The sequence below is a fragment of the Lynx canadensis genome, chromosome F1 (assembly GCF_007474595.2).
Source record: "Lynx canadensis isolate LIC74 chromosome F1, mLynCan4.pri.v2, whole genome shotgun sequence".
NCBI lineage: Eukaryota > Metazoa > Chordata > Mammalia > Carnivora > Felidae > Lynx > Lynx canadensis.
In genome coordinates, this window is record NC_044319.2 from 21,625,361 (window position 1) to 21,649,438 (window position 24,078).

Here is a 24,078-nt window from a genome sequence, read left to right on the forward strand (position 1 = left end):
CTCTTTTATTTTCTGCAGTTTGAATATAATATGCCTAGGTGTGGTTTTATTGGCACGTTCCTACTTGGTATTCTTTGAGTTTCCTGGATCTGTGGCTTAGTGTCTGACATTAATTTGGGGAAAACTTCAGTCAATATTGCTTTAAACATTGTTTCTGTTTCTTTCTCTCTGTTCCTTCATATATTCCCATTTTGCATATATTACATTTATTTTTGCAGCTGTCTCACACTTCTTGGATATTGGGGTTTTTTTCAGTATTTTTTTCTCTTTGCTTTTCAGTTTTGAAAACATCCATGACATATCCTCAAGCTCAGAGATTCTTTCTCAGCCATGTCCAGTCTACCAATAAGCCCATCAAAGGCATTCTTCATTTTTGTTGCAGTGTTTTTGATCTCTAGTATTTTTTTTGATTCTTTCTTAGAATTTCCATCTCTCTGCTTATATTGTCTATTTCTGCATATTGTCTATTTTTTAGAAAAAATTTTTTAATGTTTATTTTTGAGAGAGCAAGAGAGACAGAGCATGAACAGGGGAGGGGCAGAGAAAGAGGGAGACACAGAATCCGAAGCAGGCTCCAGGCTCTGAGCTGTCAGCATAGAGTCCAGTGTGGGGCTTGAACTCACAGACCATGAGATCACGACCCGAGCCGAAGTCGGACGCTCAACTAACTGAGCCACCCAGGCGCCTCTACTTTTTTTTATTAGCAACCTTAGTGTATTCATCATAGTTGTTCAAATTAAGAGTCTGATATTTCCAAGAGTCTGATATTTCTGTTATCTGAGTCTGAGTCTCAAATTAAGAGTCTGATATTTCCAAGAGTCTGATATTTCTGTTATCTGAGTCTGGTTCAGATGCTTGTTCTGTCTCCTCAAACTGTGTTTTTTGCCTTTCAGTATACCTCATAATTTTTTGTTAACGGCTTGATAGTGTGTATCAGGTGAAAGGAACTCTGGTATATGTCAGGGTCAGGCGGGGTAAAGATAAGAGTCAGAGGCTAAAAAATTTTATGGGCGCCCTAGCGGCTCAGTCGGTTAAGCGGCTGACTTCGGCTCAGGTCATGATCTCGTGCTCAAGCCCCGCATCAGGCTCTGTGCTGACAGTTCAGAGCCTGGAGCCTGGAGCCTGTTTCAGATTCTGTGTCTCCCTCTCTCTGATCCTCCCCCATTCATGCTCTGTCTCTCTCTGTCGCAAAAATAAATAAACGTTAAAAAAAAAAATTAAAAAAAAATTTTAGCAGTCAAAGGCTTTATCGGGAACTAGGGTCTCAGGCGAGGTTCCGTGACTCAGGGAGGGAGGGAGAGAGAGAGAGAGAGAGAGAGAGAGGAGTCAGGGAAGTCGCGCCCAGGTGTGGCGGGGTGGGGTTTTTAAGCTGCAGCGGTTCCGGGTTTAGGTCCGGGTGGGCCTTTTTCGCATCAGGTGGTGCTGTCGCTCGGTGATTGGTTGACCTCGAATTCGTTCTGGCAGCTACTAGGGGCTTTTCGTTGGGTTGCGCTGGCAAGATGGCTGTCCCCTCTACTGTGGTTCCAAGGACATCCTAACATTCCAACCTCTTTTTGGTGATAATGGGCGACGAATCTGATCTGGCTGCTTCCTGCGGGTGTAAGGGCGATGTCATGGTATGTGGGGTCTGAGGTTGGAATGCGGGAATATGGCCGGACCACCATCTGGTGAAATGCAACCTGGGAAACTTCATGAATTCGTTTTTGTACGAAACAGAGAAAACAAGGTAAGAGCATAAGTATTATACAGGTCTGGGGGAGAATTGGAGAGATATTTCAGGATTTTCAATAAAGAGCTGGTGGAACAATTGTGTGCATGATGGGGAGAGGAGCACCAGGGCCTTATGTGTAAGGAGATCAGATAGACGGTGCAATGAGAGTACCCTTAGGGGGCAGTGTAGGGTAAGTTTGAGTGCCTCTTTGGTTAGGGTGGCAGCTGATGCAAGTGCTCTGAGGCAGGGTTGCCACCCCTTGATAGTAGGGTCCAGTTGTTTAGAGAGGTAGGCGACAGCTTGTAACTTGGGGCCACATGGTTGGGCTAGGAGCCCTGTCGTAATTCCAGCCCTTTCATCTGTGTGTAAGAGGAAAGGCTTTGAAACACTGGGGAGGGAAAGGACAGGTTGAGTGACTAGACATGTGACCAGCCATTGGAAGACCCTTGCTACCGATCCCAGGCTAGAGAGTGGGCCTTGAGGGGTTTCTTTAGCTGCTTTGTATAGGGGGGCTGCGTGTACAGCAAAGTTAGGGATCCAGTGCCGGAAGAAGCCCACTAAACCCAGGAAGGAGAGGATTTCGTCTGTATTAGGTGGGGACAGGGTCTGGAGGGCTTGGAGACAGTCTTGGGTTAGGGCCTTGGTGGTAGGTGTGAGTGAGACTCCCAGGAATGTGACTGTGCTAGTACAGATTTGGGCTGTGTGTGGGGAGACTCGATACCCCAGGTTAGCCAGGAAGTTTAGGATATGGATTGTATCTTGTTTGGTGTGGTTGAAAGAGGTTCCACATACTAGAAGGTCATCTCCGTATTGTAGTAGAGTCCAGTGACTAGAGAGTGGGGATTTGAGGAGATCCCTGGCCAAGGCTTGCCCAAAGAGATGGGGACTATCACGGAACCCCTGGGGAAGTACCGTCCATGTGAGTTGGCAGGCCAAAGAGGTGACTGGATCTTGCCATGTGAAGGCAAAGAGGAATTGGGATTCAGGATGTAGGGGAATAGTGAAAAAGGCATCTTTGAGATCAAGGCATCTTTGAGATGGGTTGTGGATGGGGGAATTTGGGAGAGGAGGGTGTATGGTTGGGCACTACTGGGTGGATAGGGATTACCACTTCATTGATTATTTGGAGGTCTTGTACTAGTCTATATGAACCATTAGGCTTTTTTACAGGCAAGGTCGGGGTGTTGCTGGGGGAGTGACATGGGATTAGGAGGCCTTCCTTAAGTAGGCGATTGATGATGGGCTTTAGGCCTAGTTGGTGGGTGTGGGAATTGGGTATTGGGGTCTAGATGGGAATTGTGATGGATTTTTGAGTTTAATGAGGACAGGTTGGCGGTGGGTGGCAATCGTCGGGGTGGACGTATCCCATACAATTGGGTTTACTGGGAGGTCTGGGTGTGGGTTAAGGTTGTGGTCTGTGTTGTCTGTGATAACAGTCAGTAGGAGATGAGTGGGGGAGGGAGAGGGGCAGATAGCTGGTGGGTGTATAGAGGCTCCTAATTTATTGAGGATGTCTTGGCCCAACAGGGGGACGGGGCAGGTGGGGATGACTAGGAAGGAGTGGGAGAAGTGGAAGCCATCCAGGCAGCAGGTGAGTACCGGTGTGCATGGGGGAATGGAGGGGGTGCCGTTTATACCCATGACCGAAATGGAGGACGGCGTGGTGGGGCCGGAATAGCTCGGCAGGACGGAATAGGTAGCCCCCATGTCCAACAGAAAAGAGATGGACTTACCCGCTACCTGGAGTTTTACCCTGGGCTCAACGTGGGTCACCGGAGTTACTGAGTCTAGGCCTCGTCAGTCGTCATCCTCCATCTCCAGCGGTTGGAAGGCAGAGTCCAATTGGGGTGAAGCCTCTCCACATGGAGGCATCACGAGTCTGTCGTCCCTTGGGTTAGGACAATCGGATTTCCAATGGCCCATTTGTTGGCACAATGGTCATGGACTGGTAGGCTTTTGGGATGGGGACACTGATGAGACCAATGGCCTTCTTGGCCACATTTAAAGCAAGGCCCCGGAGGGGGCCATGGTCCAGAGGGCTTTACTGTGACTGGCCTCAGGGCAGCTACCAAGGCTTGGGTCTGTAATTGTACCTTTTGTTGGAGATGGGCCTGTCGCCGTTTTTCTTGAGCTTCCTCTTAGCCATTAAAAACTTTAAAAGCCATCTTTACCAGGTCGGCCATAGGGGTTTGAGGACCATCTTTGGCCTTTTTTAGTTTTTTTTGAATATCAGGGGCTGATTGGGAAATAAAATAGGTGGCCAATACTGTGGCCCCGGCAGGGGTGGTAGGCTCTAGTCTGGTATACTGGGTAAGTGCCTCTGTGAGCCGGCTAAGGAAGGCTGCGGGGTTTTCATTGGGGTCCTGTATTATTTCTTGAAGTTTGTTAAAATTTACTGATTTGTTTGAGGTTGCCCTCATGCCTACTAGTAGGCCCAGGATCATCTGGTCCCAGCGCCGGTGACCATTGCCTGCATGTTGGTAGTTCCAATTGGGGTCGGCTGCTGGGACAGCATCGGCCCCTACAGGCATAGTGGGGTCGGTCATGTGGGTTTGGTCTGCATGTTCTCTGGCTGCGGCCTGGATGCACTCCCTCTCCTCAGGGGTGAGGGTAGAGGTGAGGATTACATGGATGTCATGCCATGTGAGACTGTAGGCTTGGGCAAGGTATTGGAATTCTTTAATGTATTGGGTAGAGTCAGCCGAGAATGACCCTAGCCACTTTTCAATGGCGGATAAGTCTTGGAGGGAGAAGGGGACGTGAACGCGAACCAGACCTTCAGGTCCTGCCACCATGGAGAGGTAAGATGGCCGCTGGGGTCTGTTCGCTGGGAGGGGCCTGAGCACGAGTTCGGGATGATATGGGAGGCGAGGGCGGGTGGCTGGGGGTTGGGAGTATGGAGGGGGGCAAGGGCCATTGGGTGGCATGGCTAGATCCTCTAACGGTTGGAGATGGAGGAAGTTGGTGAGGTGGGGTCATTGGGGGGTTGTGGGCGGGCAAGGAGCATGTATGCAGGGGGGCAGGAGGAACATAGGTTGGGGCGAGACCTGAGGTCCCAAAAGGCCATGACGTAGGGTATTTCTCCCCATTTTCCCAGCCGATGGCAGAAATTGTCCAGATCGGTTAAGATTTGGTATTGTAAAGACCCCTTGGGTGGCCACTGAGAATCATTATCTAATTTGTACTGAGGCCAGACTACAGTGCAAAGGCGGATGAGTCGGGTACGACGAAGTTCGCCTTGTAAGCCCAGGAGCCGGAAGTTTTTTAACAGACATTGGAGGCAGGTAAGAGATCAAGGTGGTTTAGACTCGTTACTCCCCATTGGTGTGGCAGGGTGAGGCGTCCCTCGAGCTGCAATAAGGGGCCTATTGGCGTGCAGGCCTTTCGGCCTGTGGGCCTTTCGGCGTTCGGAGGAAAGAAGACTGACTTGCGAGACGTCTCTCATGGGTGTCAGCCATAGTTGGAGGAGGGAAGGAGGGGTCTGTCCTACTTACTGGCTCCTGTAGGTGCTTGAGAGTAGGGTGGTTGGCCTCTGGCTTGGCGAGGAGGGAGCTCAGCCAAGGGAGGTGAGCTACTACCTCCCCCTGGGTTTCGGCACCAAATGTTAGGGTCAGGCGTAAGGCAGGGTAAAGATAGGAGTCAGAGGCTAAAAAATTTTAGCAGTCAAAGGCTTTATCAGGAACTAAGGTCTCGGGCGAGGTTCCGTGACTCAGGGAGAAAGAGAGAGAGAGGAGTCAGGGAAGTCGCGCCCAGGTGTGGTGGGGTGGGGTTTTTAAGCTGCAGCGGTTCCGGGTTTAGGTCTGGGTGGGCCTTTTTCACATCAGGTGGTGCTGTCGCTCGGTGATTGGTTGACCTCCAATTCGTTCTGGCAGCTACTAGGGGCTTTTCGTTGGGTTTCGCTGGCAAGATGGCCGTCCCGTCTACTGTGGTTCCGAGGACATCCTAACAGTATATAGGACCTTAGTAATGTGGTGGTGAGGTATGAAGTGAGGAGAAGGGTTCTATAGTCCTATGAGCAGGGCTTGGTCTTTTAGTGAGCCTATGCCCTTGAACTGTGAATGCCACAGTGCCTTTTAGTACCCCAGTCCCACACTTTAGGTGGGACAGATGGCTACAGGGGCTGGAGTTGAGTAATTCCCTGTCACGTGTGGAAGAGGGGGATGGAGTTGGGTATTTTCTTTCCCCCCAGGTTAGTTTTGCTCTGATAAAAATTCCAATAGTTTAGGCTCTATTAAAATAGTTTCTCTTGAATGCAGGCCTTATTGAAAAGAACAGAATGCTCTGGCATATTTCAAAATGGTTACTTTTCCCTTTTCCCTGTCAATCTCTCAAGAGTTCTCAAGGGTTTTTTGTTTTTGTTTTTGTTTTTTTTCTTCTTCTTCTGGTATTCATTGTGAGAACCTGGTAGACCTTTAGGAAGTGAAACTCACAAAAGCATGTGCCCCTTCTCCTGGAGTTTTTAACTCAGACTTATCCACATGGAGCATCCAGAATTCGTCAATTACACTTTGCGTTTTCCAGTCCAGTACTGGTTTCCATGGAGGTTTCTGCTCATTGGTTTCTGTTCTGCTAAGTTGTGCTTCCCTGGATGGCCTGTCTCTCAAATTTTGGGGACAGGATTTTATCCTGTCATCTCACAACCCTAAGAGATCTAATAAGAGTATTGAACTTCCAGTTTGTTCAGGTTTTTATTTGTTGTTAGGATGAAGTGGCAACTTTCAAGCTGCTTACATGCTGGAACAGAAACTGAAAGTCCTAAATCTGATATTTAATTGGTGAGTGTGTTCTCACCATGCACACCCCTGTTCACCCTGTTCACACTCTACTGGACTTCCTTATTCCCATTTGAGATTCCTAACTCTAACAGGACTGTGTTCAATCTACCTTGGCTCGTCTGAGCAGTTATGACATGCAACCATGAACAGTGAAGAAAAAGACAAATCTATCAGAGACTTGAGTTGTTTGAAAGAAAGGAGGGTCACCTGGGTGGCTCAGTCGGTTAAGCTTCCGACTTCAGCTCAGGTCATGATCTCCTGTCCGTGGGTTGGAGCCCCGCATCAGGCTCTGTGCTGACAGCTCAGAGCCTGCCTGGAGCCTGCTTTGGATTTTGTCTTTGTCTCTCTCTGTCTGTCTCTCTCTCTCTGCCCCTCCCCCACTCACTCTCTGTCTCTCAAAAAATGAATAAATTGTTAAAAAAATTGTTTTTTAAAAAGAAAAGAAAGGAGATCAACTTTTTATAAAACTCAGAAATGGATATTATTTGGTATTTCTTCATTGGTTTATTTGATAAGAATTTTTTTAATTAAAAAAATCTGCTTTATAGCCTTGAAATTTCTCTTATATAGGCAGGAATGGGTGCATAACCAGGATTTACTGAAGGACTAAACTAGAGGCCCTTTGTAAGTAGCATTTCTGTATACTCTGTGGTATAACTTTGCTAAAAGATCTCTTAAAAATAACCCTGATGATGGGTGCCTGGGTGGCTTAGTCAGTTAAGCGTCTGACTTCAGCTCAGGTCATGATCTCAAGGTTTGTGAGCTAAAGCCCCACATTGGGCTTTGCACTGACAGTGCAGAGCCTGCTTGGGATTCTCTCTCCCTTTCTCTCTGCACCTCCCCTGCTTGTGCTCTCTCTCTCTCTCTCTCTCAGAGTGAATAAATAAACTTAAAAATTAAAAAAAATAAATAACCCTGAGGCAAGATGGCAAAACTCTTCTTCTAGCCAGCAGGCCATGAATGAAAAGACATGGGGCAATCTCCACTCCCTCTGAATGAATCACTAAATCAACTAAGGTAGAAGGGAGGGAAATGGAAAGAAGCTCCTTGCCGGAGAGAGTCGGATCAGAGCATTCTTGCATGTCTGAGTGCTAGAACCCTACTCAATGATAAGAAATGTCTCTCTCAAAAATGTTAGCTCATTTGGAATTTGGGGTATTAAGAGCTTCATTTTTCATTTTCTTTTAACTCATATAAATGGCTTATCACTTCAATGAACAAATATTTCATTCTTTTTCAGTATATTCATGAGTTAAATTTAAAATGAGCACTGCACACGTAGACTTTTATGAACATTGTAACATCAGACACAAAACCTATCTAGCAATCTTCACAGTATCATAAAGAAAAAGAAGTTGATAAAAATTCAAGCAGCAGAAGGGGGCAGTAAAACTCAACAGAATGCTCTGGAAGATTTTTAATATGCTTTCTTATTTTCCTTCATGCAGAGAATTTCCCAACACATTTTAGAGACTAGGAAAATTTATACTATATATATAAATATATATAGTATAAATTTATATATAGTATATATATAATATATATAGTATATATTTATACATATGTTTATGTGTGTGTGTGTGTGTGTGTGTGTGTGTGTGTGTGTGTGTGTCTAAAATACACACAGAGGGGCGCCTGGGTGGCTCAGTCGGTTGAGCGGCCGACTTCGGCTCATGTCATGATCTCATGATCTGTGAGTTCGAGCCCCGCGTTGGGCTCTGTGCTGACAGCTCAGAGCCTGGAGCCTGTTTCAGATTCTGTGTCTCCCTCTCTCTGACCCTCCCCCGTTCATGCTCTGTCTCTCTCTGTCTCAAAAATAAACGTTAAAAAAAAATAAAAATAAATAAAATACACACAGAAACACTAAATATATACAAAAGTGAGAGCTATGGTTTTGCATAATCAAAACCTTATTTTTTATGGTGTGATACATCATGGCACAGTAATCATAGTACTTTTCCACCTAAAATATGTGTAGCCATCTGGAGTTGGTTTGGGACATTTAACATCCCCTCGTGACTAGCATCCCAATATGTACTTACTATCCATTGGATTTCATGTTCTCACACTTGTCAAAATTATTTAATAAATCATATCATGATGGTTTTTCCTCAAGCCCATATTTGGACTTCCTTTCTAAACTGTGCCCTTTCTTGGGGCGCCTTGTGGCTCAATCAGTTAAGTGTTTGACTTTGGCTCAGGTCATGACCTCACCGTTCGTGAGTTCGGGCCCTGTGTCAGGCTCTGTGCTGATAACAATGAGGATGACTTCAACATAAATTCTGGATTACAGTGTAAAATTTCAATACACCAGCAGAGCCAGGGTATGGATTCTTAAGTGACACCTAAACTAGCTCAAATTAGTGGTCCTAAATATCAGTTTAAAATTTGAGTAGACACAACCTACTTATTTAAAGTGAAACAGAAAAGTGGAATTATTTCAAAAAATTATGCTCTTAGTTAAAATTTTATATAAGACTTAGTACAATAAGTGGGAGTGTCACAAATGGAATGATTAAATATGACTAGAGGAGGAGAAAAGCTTCCTGGATGAGATGGAATTTTAGTCATTTGTGTCTCATGTAAAATTAGATACTGTGTACATTAAGCAAATGGCAAGAAAAAAAATTCCAAGTGAGTCTCTTTTTTTTTTCTTCAAGACTTCTACAAATTGAGGTATCTGGTATAGATTTACTTCAGGTTTTATGTTGTTTTTTCCATTAGTGCTAAGAATGTATGGCTTAATTGAACTTTTTATTCTCCACTTTGCTATCTTTCTCTTTTTCTCTCTCCTTCCTTCCTTCCATCCTTCCTTCCTTCCTTCTTGCTTGGATTTCACCCTCCTACCACCAAAAGATATTAAATAAAAACAAAGGACAAAGAAATTCAAAATTGTCAAAATCATCCATCTTTTCCACTCAATTCCTCATCAAACCATGTTCCAAAAATGAGAATAGAAAATTTGCACTAATAAGCCCAGACAACTGAAAAATAAATGCAGTGTTGTACTTTGATCCATTGCCACATTCATCATCTTGGAAAAGTGGGCAGAAAAGACAAAAAACCAAATTTTAAGGATCTTTTTCCTTTTATGTGTATCTCCTGCGAAGGGTTGCTAAGCAAAGTGAACCGCGGGGCCAAGAAAGAAATGCTTTAAAGCAGATGTTGTGGACATTTAGCATCCCCGCAGACCCTGGGCGCCTTGCCTTCCTGTTTTCATCAGAGGAGAGGAAACGTTATCGTGGTGATCCCTCAAGCTCAGATGGACTATTTACAGGATAACTGCTTAGGAGCAGTATTGTGGAGAGGAATTAACATTTTTTTCTGTCTCCAAGAAGCAAGGAAGGGGTGGGGGTGTGGAGAACAACATTTATGTGAAGAACAGCTTAGCTTTGAAGTTACAGATATGTACTCTGACTATAGCTATTACATTTCATCCTCCCAAATTAAAAAACAAAAACAAAAAACAACGTATATATGTATGTATGTGCTGCATATACTCCAGGTTAAGGGTCGTCACTAAAGTGGTGACATGTTTGAAGTACATGACGTGTAAAACATGTCAGCCTTTCTTGGCCCCGTCTGCCCAGACTGTGACTCCTCCGGCCCCCCAAAGACCTGAGGATGAGACATGGGGGCGGCCACGCCGGGGGATTCCCTGCGCTCTGGGACCTCCAGCCGCTTGGATTCCGGGAGAGGAAGCCGAGTGTCTCCCCTCCCCCCAAGGGAATCCGCCGAGGCACCGGGTCCGGAAAGCTCCGGGTCAAAGACTGGGAGAAAGGGAATCTGGCGCAAATTGCATTCTGGACCTGAGGGACTGAGGAAGGTGAAGCGTGAGATCGGAGCAAGGAGGGGGTCAATTCGCTTTGCACCCGCCTTGGGGAAGCCGAGGGCAGCTTCCCAGGTTTCCGATTTTCTCATTTGCGTGGGTAAAACTCCTGCCCCCACTCGGGTCTTACGCAATTAAGTAGACGGGGGAGGGGGAGAGTTGTGGGGGTAAAAAAAAAAAGCGGAAAGAAACAGTCATGTCGTCACGTGGGCTTAGTTTTCACTCATAAAAGGAAGGTTCTCTCCGTTAGCTTCCAGTTGTCAAACGACTTGCAGCGAGCGTCAGGAAACGCACGGGAACTTCGCACAGCGCCACCTCCAGCTCCGCCGCGGGAGCCCAAATACGGCAACGCCTCCGCCCGCCCGCGCTCCGCCCGCCGCCGAGATGCTTGCCCGCGCCCTGCTGCTCTGCGCCGCCCTGGCGCTCTGCCGTGCAGGTGGGTCTGGCTCCCTGCACCGGGGAACCCTCGGTACCGTAACCCCGGACGAGGTTCCGCTCTGACCTCCCGGGTCCTCCCGGTACTGTGAACAGTCCCGGAATGGAGACGATGTTTGACTTGGTAAAGAGGTTGGACCATTGGAGTCCAAGGGAACTGGGTGTATATCCCACCTTTTGCTACAAGCTCTGATCATCATGAGCCAGTTACTTAACCGGTGTGGGTCTCACGTTTCTCATCTTGCTAAATAGGAATAGTGATACTAATTTGCAGATTGTTATTACGGTAAGACAGGAACAATGTATGTGAAATGTTTGTGTGTGGTGCCTACTATTAGAGAATAGGAATCAATATTTTAAAAACAAGCTGTTTTTACATTGAGATTTACCCTAAATTTACCCTTTAATTTTGAAAGTGCTACTTTTTTGAGCTCCTTAAAAATGCTGAACATCTAAAATGTTACTAAGAAAAAGCTTAGCAACATGACTAATGTGGTTGAATATTGTTACCCTTATTGTTGAATGGGAGTTGGTATTTTCATTATGATCATTGTATGTGACAGGTTAAAAAAACTTTTCCCATGACTACATGTATGTTTCTTGAATTTATTAATATAAAGTTGACCTATAGTATGTAAAACAACTAAACGTTTAAGTCAAAATTAAGAAACTAAAGAATGACTTATATACTGTCCTTACTTTTATTGTAGCAAATCCTTGCTGTTCCAACCCATGCCAAAACCAAGGTGTATGCCTGAGCATAGGATTTGACCAGTATAAGTGTGACTGTACCCGAACAGGATTCTATGGTGAAAACTGTTCAACACGTAAGTTTGCCCTTGGGTGCCCTCATTGGGACTGGGAATGTATCCAGTTATCACTTTACAAACTAGTACCTTATAATGGGTCCTGTTAATCTCTCCTTTTTTTTTTCCTTCTTTTTTGCAGCTGAATTTCTGACAAGAATAAAGTTATTCCTGAAACCCACTCCAAATACAGTGCACTACATACTTACCCACTTCAAGGGAGTCTGGAACATTGTCAATAACATTCCCTTCCTGCAAAATATAATTATGAAATATGTGTTGACATGTAAGTACAAGTCCCTTTCTAAGGTTTTTAGCTTCCTCAAAGAAAAATGCACTTTATAGAACTTTAAGTTATTAAACCTAATCCTGAAATATATTTTCATTCTTGTTATAAAATGACTTTAGTTTTCCTTCTATCTTAATGGCCAAAAATATTGACATCTCAGTTTCATCTAGTTTAGAAAGTTCTGTCTCACTTCGAATTCTACGTACAATCCTGTACACCTCTTCTAAATTCACTACTCTTGCCAGTTTGCGAAGGAAGTGTGGTCCACTTGTTTACTAAATGTCCATGGGCCATAGCATTGCATCCATTAAAATAAATGGTTAATCTGGATTTGGGGGAGCAAGAAAATAACTTTATTTCTAAAGTGGGTTTCATGCCCAGGTATTCCTTCGTAGGCCTCTTATGCAGTAAGTAGATGATTATTTGAAAACTCAAGATGGCTAGATCATGTTTGGGTAAAGTATATATACTTTATTAAAGATGCATTTTATTTTATTTTTTTAATGTTTGTTTTTGAGAGAGACCGAGCATGAGCAGGGAAGGGATAGAGAGAGAGGGAGACACAGAATCCGAAGCAGGCTCCAGGCTCTGAGCCTGATGTAGGGCTCAAACTCACTAACTCGGAGGTCATGACCTGAGCCAAAGTCGAAGCTTAACCCACTGAGCCACCCAGGTGTCCCAAAGTGCATTTTAATGAATCATTCTTTCTGATTTTTTTAGTACAAGCAGCAGTGAGACTTTAAAGTGTAACTGTTTTACAATGGGTTATCTTTGGTTGTTGGAATTCAGTTCAGTCTTTAGTGCCACTTTGCCCATTTTACAGTAAAAATGAACGTTGGTGTGTCTTGAGTATGGGAAAAATTAAAATAAAATTTTTGTTTTCTTGAAAATTTCAGCCAGGTCACATTTGATCGAGAGCCCACCAACTTACAATGTGGACTATGGCTATAAAAGCTGGGAAGCCTTTTCCAATCTCTCCTATTATACCAGAGCTCTTCCCCCTGTGGCTGATGACTGCCCAACACCCATGGGTGTGAAAGGTGAGTGTGTAGGGGGGGTAGAGAGGTGTTCATTGCAATAGGGACTAGATTGCTACCTAAAAAATTCAACACTGAACTGTAATTTGTTAATAAAGGCACTTTTTTTTTTTTTTTTTTTTTTGCTTTCTTATTGGGTATCTGTGGAGGGTTTTTGTTTTGTTTATTGTTGTTGTTTGATTGGTTTGTTTTGTTTTTTTTTTTGAGAGTGTGACTTTCTGTAAACTATCCTATGAAAGTGAATGGGCATTTTGGTGTAATGTCTTCATGTTTTCAAATTCTTTCATTAATACTAAATTAATACTAGTTAAAATACTAGTTAAAATAGATAACATCATTCAATAAGGTGTTCCCTGTATCTTAGAATTTCCATTTGCATTATAACCCTGTTCACAATTGTATTTCTCCCACAAGTCCCCATTTACTATCTGCTTCCTTAATATGTAGATGAATTCTTATCTTAGCTTTCTCACTTTTCAGGCAAGAAAGAGCTTCCTGATTCAAAAGAGATTGTGGAAAAATTTCTTCTAAGAAGAAAGTTCATTCCTGACCCCCAAGGCACAAATATGATGTTTGCATTTTTTGCCCAACACTTCACCCATCAATTTTTCAAGACAGATCATAAGCGAGGACCAGCTTTCACCAAAGGACTGGGCCATGGGGTAAGACAGAATTAAATTGGAATTATAGCAAAAATCATACTGAGTGCTAATATTAAAGGCCATATATATATATTTGCCACACCAAATAATTACCCCTCTTTTTAAAAAATCCCCTGTCTATAAATGGAATTTCTATTCCAGAAATGTGTATTAATGGAATTTCCATTTTAATTCACTGGCTTAGTAAAAATACACACATGCACACACACATACATACATACAGATGTTATTATTATTCGTAATTTGGCTCTTATATTTTTAGTTTAAAATATTAGCACTGTAAAAACTTGTCTCTTCAAACTTTTGTTGGTACCCTGATTATGCTGCTATTATGAGATTTTTGCTGCATTATTATTCCTTGGAATTCAATGACACAGTTTCAATTTATCAGTAAGAATTTTATATTAATAATACATTTTCTGATGCTTATTAAAAGAAATACCATACACTTATAGTAAAGCATATTATATATTTATAGCCTCCATATGAGATACAAATATCTTTAAACACAAGAGACATATATAGGTTTGTGGTGTCAGTGGATAAACGAATTAATTTAGTATTTTGTGGCTGTGAGAAAAATAGGTATTTTATCAAACTATTTAATGATAAATGATATTACAGACACTTTATAGAACTTCAACGGTAACAAATAAAATTTTTCCATAATCTTCCAGGTGGACTTAAGTCATGTTTATGGTGAAACTTTGGATAGACAGCATAAACTGCGCCTTTTCAAGGATGGAAAAATGAAATACCAGGTGTGTGCCATTTGAGTATTAAGAATTAATGATGAGTCACCACTTACCCATATTTTAGAATCTGTAGTGGTTAAAATTTGACATTTTTATTACTGTTATTTTTTTAGATAATCGATGGGGAGGTGTATCCTCCCACAGTCAAAGATACTCAGGTCGAGATGATCTACCCACCTCACGTTCCTGAACACCTGCGGTTTGCTGTGGGCCAGGAGGTCTTTGGTCTGGTGCCTGGTCTGATGATGTACGCCACAATTTGGCTGCGGGAACACAACAGAGTGTGTGATGTGCTTAAACAGGAGCATCCAGAATGGGATGATGAGCGGTTGTTCCAGACGAGCAGGCTAATACTGATAGGTAAACAAGAAGAGAAGTGAATTTAAATAAAACCCTCTTCCCCAGAGACAACTAGTTACCTTTGATATGTTTTAAGTAGTTCTGGGAGACTGTAGTCAATGTAAAATCACATGCTCCAGATGAATTCAATCCTTGAGCATGATTGGTAACAGAAATACCTTTTGTTTGGATGGTACAAAGGAAAAAATACAAGTGAATACTGGATCAACAGAATTGCATTTCAGCTGCTTGAAAGTTGGTAACCAGAGGATTAATGCTCTAATTTTTTTGTTTTGTGTAAATAGGAGAAACCATTAAGATTGTGATTGAAGACTATGTACAACACTTGAGTGGCTATCACTTCAAACTGAAGTTTGACCCAGAGCTGCTTTTCAACCAACAATTCCAATACCAAAACCGTATTGCTGCTGAGTTTAACACACTCTACCACTGGCATCCCCTTCTGCCCGACACCTTGCAAATAGATGACCAGGAGTACAATTTCCAGCAGTTTGTCTACAACAACTCTATATTACTGGAACATGGGCTTACCCAGTTCGTGGAATCATTCAGCAGGCAAATTGCTGGCAGGGTAAGCCTTATTATTGAAAAACGAAACAAAGGATTAGTAACTAGAATTTCTGCCACTGAAATGATTTTTCTTAAATTTACTGAAAGAGTAATTATTTTGTTAGTCAATTCTTTTCTTGAAAAAGAAGCCTACCTTTTTTTTGAAAAGTCTGAACTTGTAGTCTACAGTTATCAAATAGAAATATGCAGTCATCCCTTAAATATATTTTCAAAAACTTTCTATAATTATACAATCTATAGATCATAGAAATAAATATTCCTTAATTTTTTTAATGTGTATTTAGTTTTGAGAAAGAGAAAGGCAGAGTATGAGAATCCAAAGCAGAGAGCCCGACGTGGGGCTTGAAGTCATGAACTGTGAGATCACGACCTGAGATGGAGCTGTATACTCAACCCACTGAGCCACTCAGGCACCCCTAGAAATAAAATTTCTAAATTGGATAGTGTAGGTCTCAGCTGGGAACATCAGTCTTATCTACTTTGTACCCAAGGAATGAATGTTTTTAAGACAGAAATCACCATAAATATGCCTAAAAGTTTTGTCCTGTAACTTAATTCATTTTCCATAGGTTGCTGGTGGTAGGAATGTTCCAGCTGCAGTGCAGCAAGTAGCAAAGGCCTCAATTGACCAGAGCAGACAGATGAAGTACCAGTCTCTTAATGAGTATCGCAAACGCTTTCGGCTGAAGCCCTATACATCGTTTGAAGAACTCACAGGTGAGAAACTTCTTAAAAGAATCGAGGGTCAAATGTAAACAACAGAGAAGTTGAAAGCAAATTGAGCAAAGGATTAAAAGGATTAAAACTTTTTTTGGGTAAAGTTTTACATTGGTTGTATATCTGTCTTTGTCACCTTCACAGGAGAGAAGGAAATGGCTGCGGGGTTAGAAGCACTTTATGGTGATATTGATGCCATGGAGCTGTATCCTGCCCTTCTGGTAGAAAAGCCTCGCCCTGATGCCATCTTTGGTGAGACCATGGTAGAAATGGGAGCACCATTCTCCTTGAAAGGACTTATGGGTAATCCTATATGTTCTCCTGACTACTGGAAGCCTAGCACTTTTGGTGGAGAAGTAGGTTTTAAAATCATCAACACTGCCTCGATTCAGTCTCTCATCTGCAATAACGTGAAGGGCTGTCCTTTTACTGCATTCAGTGTTCAAGATCCACAGCTCACCAAAACAGTCACCATTAATGCAAGCTCTTCGCACTCTGGACTGGATGATATCAATCCCACAGTACTGCTAAAAGAACGTTCAACTGAACTGTAGAAGGGTATTAATCCTATTTATTTATTTATATGGACTATTTCTTTTAACTTAATTATTTAATATTTATGTTAAACTCCTTATGTTACTTAACATCTTCTGTTAAGGAGAAAGGGGTCATACTTGTGAAGATTTTCATGTCACTGCTTTAAAGATGTCATTCCTTCAGGTTAAAGGGGAAAACAGTTTTCATTCTTTTTTATAAACTGATGGGAAATGAGTTTGACATCCTTTTACTTGAATTTCAGTTTAAATTATTTATAATAACAAAAGCAAAGCTGTTTGGACATTTAAATGCTGGTCCAAGATGGCAAAATGCTGCAAGTTTTTTTCCAGTGTATACCCTGGGATTTCCAGTGTATCCTCCATGATGCATTAGAAGCAACTACCTGCACCTGTTCCTTTTCTTTTCTTCTGTTAGCCATTGTACTGGGAGAAACTCTCTTCTGATCAGTTTACTCCTTCTATTTTGTTTTCTTGATTTTAAGATCTGAGTTCATCTTTCGGTGGACTCTATTTTCTTTCTTATCTTTTCCCTCTGTCTATATTTTCGTATCTGAACTTTTGCAAGTTTTCAGGAAAACCTCAACTCAGGACTACTAGTAACTTAGCTCCTCTTAACAAAAATGAAAGAGAAAAAAAAAACAGCCCTTAAAAAAGCCTCTACAAAAGGACATACACTTATTTTAAGTGAAAAGCAGAGAACTTTATTTATAGTTAATTTTAACTAAGTGTAATGGAAGAAGCCTCTTTGTAGGCTTACATGTAGGCTTTGAACGCATTACGGAGAACTGCAGGGGGTTCTTGATAGAGGAAAGTTGTATTTCTATTCTGATGAATGTCCTTTCTTCTTGAAAAACAAAGCCAAACAATTCCTGAATAGTTCCCAGGAAGAACATGTTTCTTCTTTTCCACATCTCATTGTCAGCTGACATTTGCTGGTACTGTATACTACTTAATTTATTGAGGATTATTATTTATGTCTTGTTAGGACGTTATTATAAACTAGGTTTAGGCTGCAATCATTGATTTTTTTTTTCATTATGTGAGAATCAGTATATCTTCTTTGAGATTAACTCTCTGAATTACTATGTAAACTACAAGAAAAATTATTAGATTAAAATTTCTGAATAAATTTTCAGCAACCCAACTCTGGTATAATGAAATATGGAAGGTTTACCCACACACCAGCCCACAGAGAACACTGTGTCTCATTAGCCTGGATACACCACAAGACTGACCTTTTATACATTTTTTGAAGGACCTGTGGATCCTTCATTAATTCATTCAGCTATAACTTACTGAGGAGATGTGTGCAAAGCACTGTGAGTTTTAATATTTTTAAATCAAGCACTGATTACAGATGACATCAGTATTTGTAAATAATTGCAAAAGCATGTCTTTTAGGTAGAGAAATTGAAATTTCATTAAAGGAAATAACTCAGGGGATTTTTTAAGATTTTATGTTTAAAAATTTTATAGTTAATAAAGAAATGGTCAATATTAGAAGGGCTTGTATTAAAAACTGTTAACTTCATTGATTAAAAAAAAAAAAACTTTTATTAACATCAACCTGCTGACCAAACCTAGGAATTTGGAATATAATATACAAAGGTTTTGGTGCCTAAGACAAATGTGTATTTAAATTAACTTAATGTCAAATGTAACTGTTGAAACAAATGCCTGTTTATTTTTATACTATTTAAGAATGGAAAAATCTCTTCTACAATAAATTTTGACTGTTTCCATATATCTTTGTCATAAGACATATGATTTCTCTAAAGCGCCGTACTTAAACCATTGTCTTGCATTCTCCTATCTATTCCAAACTAGACTGAACCTTAATGAAATGGTTCTGCCCTCAGAGAGAGACTTCCTAGGGTCACTATTTATTATTCTTGTTCATTGCAACACTGAATTGGAAAATGTGTGCTTTGTGCTATAGGAGATAGCACCAAACTTGTTTTCATTGCCTAATCTAGAAGAAGGGAAGAAAACCAAGTACACCAAAAGCAAAAAGAAGACAAAATTGCTAAGGAGGTACAAAATTAAAAGGAAGTTCAAAGAGGGGGATGTTATGTTCAGTTGGGCAAATCATTAATACCTGGCTGATGGACTTCTGTTGTACTCCTAATGTTGATATTTTGGTAATATCTACATGGACCACCTACTTAATCCTGCCTGGCTTTTCTCTTCCTTAGCCTTCTTCATTCCTGTGATACCTTCTTCCACCATTTCCTATGATTATCCATACCTTGATCTTATCATCAATTGCTGTACCATTTCCAAAATCTTGGTTTCAAGCATCTTCCTTGACTCACCTTCTAGCTCACCTATTTCAACACTCACACTTTAACATATAACTCTAACTTCACTGAGCCTACTGATCCATTGACCTCATCACTATTCATTACCCCACTTATCTCATTTCCTTCTGTAGGCATCAAGCTCAGTTTCCATTGCCCATCATTATATTCCCTCCTTCATTCTCTCCCTCTATTGTACTTTACTGGTGCAACGTCATTTCAGCCATCCTCCTAATTGGTTTATTTGACTTCTTACTAGCATTCAACGCAAATGCCTACAGTTTCCTTAGTGAAAGATTTTTTTTTTCCTTGGTTTCATGGTCTGATACTCTCCTGGTCTTTCTCCACCTTCATGGAGTGCTATTACTCAGATTTTTTAAAAAAAATCTCTTCATCCTCCATTGTATAAATTGAAATGTCTTGATCCCCCTCTTTATCTGCCCTTATCTGGGTTAATCCCATACACACTCATAAATTGAGACATTAATTATAACTCCCAAATTTATGGCTGTAGAACCAATCTCCCAACTGTCAATGACAACCTATCCACTCAACTACATAAATTTAATAGCTTATTTTACAATCTCTGCCCTCTTGGCACCATATACCCAAAATAATAATCTTCAAAGGTTAGGTATACCACCATCTTCTTGTTCTCAAGCAAAAACCTCTCTTTCCATAATGCCCTTAGCCAATCCAGCAGCAATCTTGTTGACTCTAACCCACAAACAAATCCTACACCTGTCACCCTTTCTCTAACTCCAATACTACCAACCTAGTTGATGCAATTATCTCTCAATTGGTTTCCCTTCTTTTATTCTTTGCCTCATTCCAAACCATTTACCTTATAGCAATGAGACTGGTCATTTTCAAACATACATCAGATCGTGTTCCTCTCCTATTTGAAAAAGAGTGACTTCCTATTACACAGTGGACAAATCCAAACTCTTAACTATATCCTAGAAAATCTCAGTGATCAGTCCCCTGCCTAACTACCCAATCTCATCTACCATAATTTCCTACCCTTGTTCACTGTGTTCCCACCACAACTTTTTTCTGATTAGCTTACCACCAAGGGTTCTCAAGCTGTTGCCCCTGTTTAGAAAATTCCTTCTTTATATTTCCACATGGTTGGATCCTTCTCAACACCCAAATCTTGGCTCAAATTTCCCCTCTTAGAAAGGCCTCCTCCAAACACCTAAACTAAAGCAACTACTAAAGCTCTTTCATCTTCTTTCTGGCATTTATTTCTGTTATTACCTTGATTTGTATGTTTACTTATTATCTGTGTCCCATCACTAGAATTTCATGTCCAAGAAAGTAACAACCTGGTTTGCATCATTCACTGCTCTCAGAACAGTGTCTGATACTTAAAAGACATCACAAAATACTCAATAAGTGCTTAAGAGTAGGCTTCATGAAAGAAGCAGAATATGTGTTGATTCTTGAAGAAAGAGTAAGATCTTAGAAAGCAAAATATCCACTCTATAAAAATAGTTTGGCAGTTTCTTCTAAAACTAAAAATTCTCTTACCACGTATATTAGTATTCTATTCATGCTATGACAAATTACTACAAACTTCATGGATTAAAACAACAAAAATTTATTATCTATAGTGCTGGAGGTCAGAAGTAAGAAATAGATTGTATGAGTTAAGATCAAGGTGTCATCAGGGCTGTGTTTCTTCTAGAATCGTTAGGGGAGAATCTGTCTCTCACCTTTTCTAGCTTCCAGAAACCACCCACATTACTTGGCTCATGCTCCCTTTCTCTATCTTCAAAGCCAGAAGGGCATCATCTTTTAATATCTCTGACCCTGATCCTCTTGCCTCCCTCCCATAAGAACACTTTTTATCACTTTGGGCGCATGAAGGTAACCCAGGAAAATCTCTCTTCCTCAAGATCCATAATTTTTTTCCACATATACAAAGTCCTTTGTGTCATGTAAAGCAACATATTCACAAGTTCTAGGGATTGGTGCATGGAACTCTTTGAAGGACCGTTATTTTACCTACCACATTATACAATCCAGTAATTGTGCTCTTGAGCATTTATCCCAGAAAAAAATCATGCAAAAGTCTCTACATGAAGGTTCATAGCAACTTTATCCATAATAGCCCCAGGCAAAATAATTCAGATATCTTTCAAAAGGTTAATGGTTAAACAAACCGGGGCAAACAGTGGTATATCCATGTCATGGAGTACTATGCAGCAAAACAAATACAACTATTGCTACATAAAACAAGTTGGATGGAACTCAAAGGAGTTATGTGAATGAAAAAAAACAAAGCCAGTCTTTCAAGTTACCTATTCTATGATTCTCTCTATATATAACATTCTCGAAATAACAAAACTGTAAGGAAAGAAAACAGATCTGTGGTTACCAGATTAGAAGTTTCAAGGTAGCTATAGTTATAAAAGGGTAGCATGAGGGAGACTTGTGCTGATTGAATATTTTTGCAACTTGATTGAGGTGGTAGTTACACAAAGCTACATATGTGCCATAATGGCATAGAACTATGCACACACACTCACACAAATACATGTATGAATGGGGAAATCTGAATAAGATCCATGGATTGTACCAAGGTAAATTTCCTGATTTTGATATTGGACTATAATTATGTAAGATGTCAAAATTAGAGGAGGTGATATGAAGGTTGCATGGTACTTCCCTGTACATTTCTTTGAAACATCGTATGAATCTATAGTTATCTCAAAATAAAAAGTTAAAAGAAAAGAGGAAGAGATGTGATGCTATTCTTGGTGGCAAGAGTAGGGTTATAGGCCATTTTTATATCATTTAGTTTTCCTAACCCTTATCCAAACTGCTACAATAGATTATCCTAGAGTGGACACCCAACCAAGCTGGGAAAGTAAAATTCTCTCTCACATAGTACTTGTATTGCAAGACATCGTTTGTTTATCAAGTTAAAATTTATTAGAAATGTTTGCTTCTCTTGCGGAACACTCTCAGAACAAGTTACTCACAATCCAAAGTTTTACTGTATATAGACATAGATAGATATCTTCGACATGTGTTAGAACTTATTTAATAATTGTATTTCAAAAACTTAATATCACAGACTTAGGAAACCCAGAGCTGCTTTATTTCCTATAGTTATCAACAAAGCTGAGGTTAAAAAAAAAGAAAGATTAGAAATAACAATTGTTCCCCAATTCCATCTCCAATTCCAATGTACTATTAAGGACTCAAACTTTTACAGAGCTTAGCCACAGTCTGGCTATGAAGCAGAGGGGAGTTGTTTAAGATAAACAGTAAACAGTTTGATAAATCACTTACTGCTTTTTAATTCAGACATAAGTCGTTACTTCAAGGACTCTCAATAATTGGCATTCAAAAGTGATCGGATTGCTTTCACTGTAATAACTAATTTAAATGCAGGGCGCCTGTGTGGCTCCACCACTGGTTGAGCCTCCAACCCTGGGTTTCACAGTTGGTGAGTTCAAACCCCTCCTGGGACTCCGTGCTGACAGCACGGAGCCTGCTTGGAATTCTCTGTCTCCCTCTCTCTCTCCCCCTCCTCCACTTGTACACACACTCCCCGTCTCTCAAAATAAATAAACATTAAGAAAAATACATGTTTAAAAAATAATAATAATAATTAATTTAAATGCCTAAATTAAGCGAAATTTATTTCAGCATTCTACGTAAATTCACTCAGAAAACTAAACGGTCAAATTGCCTTTGAGCTGAAGCCATGGAAAAACTTCAGAGAAAAGATCGTTATTTGATAAAATAAAGATCACAGGAACAGTTATCTTCAGTTTACTTCCCAATTTGTTTCCTAGATGTCTCATCACTGAAACCAAACGAAAGAAGTTTAAGATTCGAGTTGGTCTTGTGCCTCAGCCTCTAATGCTTCCACTTCCCCTGCCTCTGTGTCTTCCTGCAAGTGAACCCTGTCCAGAGAGACTCACTTGCTCTTTCATGTTCCTGATTGTTCCTAATAGGTGATGTGGAAGCATCATAGCGTGACTTTCCCTGGCTATTACTCAATACCTGTGCATGATGACAACATTCACAAAACACAGGGTGGGGTATATTTTACATGCTCTTGAAGGAGTGTTTTCCACTTACACAGTACTCAGAAAGAAGCCAGAAGAAAGGCCAATTGGGTAAACAATCTTTCTCTGTAAGCAAAAAACAGTTGGAGATGATGCAAAGGGGAAGAATGTTTCTCTCACCCACACCCTGAAACCTACCACTTAAAATGTAAATTTTCTGTAACATTCTCATGGTGTATTTTATATAGACTTGACAACACTATTGAGTAATGTGCTAAACATCAGGCTACTGAAACGCTGTTTAAGTTGGAAGAAGCCTGCTTCAAAGACAGAGAATGAGAGCCTTTGAATCTCAGAAACAGTGTAATTGTATTAAAGCTCCAACTTTGGGGAATTGAACATCAAATAGATTGCTGTGGCTGCCCCTTATCTCGTATTAATTCTCTTTACTTATTTAAAAGGTGATATGTATCAAAAATATTCTTAATAAAGTGAATTAGCATAAATAGATTAACTCAGAACGTGACTTCTATTTTATGTTTAAAAATTTGTGGCATCACTTGAAATAGCCAGAGATATTCATGGGAATTATAAAACAATTGTGAATTTCTGGACTAAATTACTGAGATCTTACAAGTCAAGAACATGACTTTTCACATTCCTGATGATAATAACATGGTGATGGACTGGCTAGATGTTTACCGCCAGGGCATGGACTTTGCAGTCAGGCGAACCTGGGCTCTTCCAATGTCAGCAGTGTGGTTACTAAGAGTCCCATGTTCCTCACCTTTAAAAAGGTAAAATGGAGACAGTTATGCCTACTGTAACTCTAGGCAAATGACTTTTTTTTTTTTTTTTTGGTTTTTGGTTATTTGTTTTTTATTTTTATTTACTTTTTTCTTTCTTTTTTTTTTCTTTTGAAAGAGAGAGAGAAAGAGAGAAAGAGAAATAGTCCCAAGCAGGCTCCACGTTCAGCATGGAGCCGCACCTGCGGCTCGATCCCACAACCCCTCATGACCTGAGCCAAAATCACGAGTCGGACACTCAACTGACTAAGCCACACAGGCGCCCCCTCTTTTTTTTTTTTTTAAATTTCTCCATTTATATAATAAATAATGTTAATGATAGCATTGCACTGAGAAAATAAATCAGAAACAGTGGAAGTAATTTGAGGTTTTAACATTGACTTTCTGTGACATGAAGAATCAGAAATCTCTCTGAGTTTCATTTTCTTCAGTTTAGAGAAG

The 24,078-nt window shown here is 40.7% G+C and overlaps 1 protein-coding gene and 1 long non-coding RNA gene across 2 annotated transcripts in view; one reads left to right on the forward strand and one right to left on the reverse strand.

Annotated features, from left to right (window-relative positions):
• Nucleotides 1-5,516: 5,516 nt before the first annotated feature.
• LOC115504898 overlaps nt 5,517-24,078 on the reverse strand; it is a 53,481-nt gene continuing 34,919 nt past the window's right edge. The window contains exons 3-5 of the long non-coding RNA XR_003965835.1: nt 14,477-14,652; nt 11,766-11,808; nt 5,517-5,653 (exon numbers count right to left, since the gene is read on the reverse strand). This is a non-coding gene — a long non-coding RNA (uncharacterized LOC115504898). The remainder of the gene's footprint in view (nt 5,654-11,765; nt 11,809-14,476; nt 14,653-24,078) is intronic.
• PTGS2 (prostaglandin-endoperoxide synthase 2) lies at nt 10,572-18,247 on the forward strand. Its single transcript, XM_030302100.1, has 10 exons — nt 10,572-10,751; nt 11,461-11,577; nt 11,699-11,842; nt 12,742-12,885; nt 13,363-13,544; nt 14,222-14,305; nt 14,413-14,659; nt 14,944-15,230; nt 15,799-15,946; nt 16,091-18,247. Exons 1-10 carry the CDS (start codon nt 10,700-10,702, stop codon nt 16,498-16,500), a joined length of 1,815 nt encoding a protein of 604 aa, XP_030157960.1. The 5' UTR covers nt 10,572-10,699; the 3' UTR covers nt 16,501-18,247.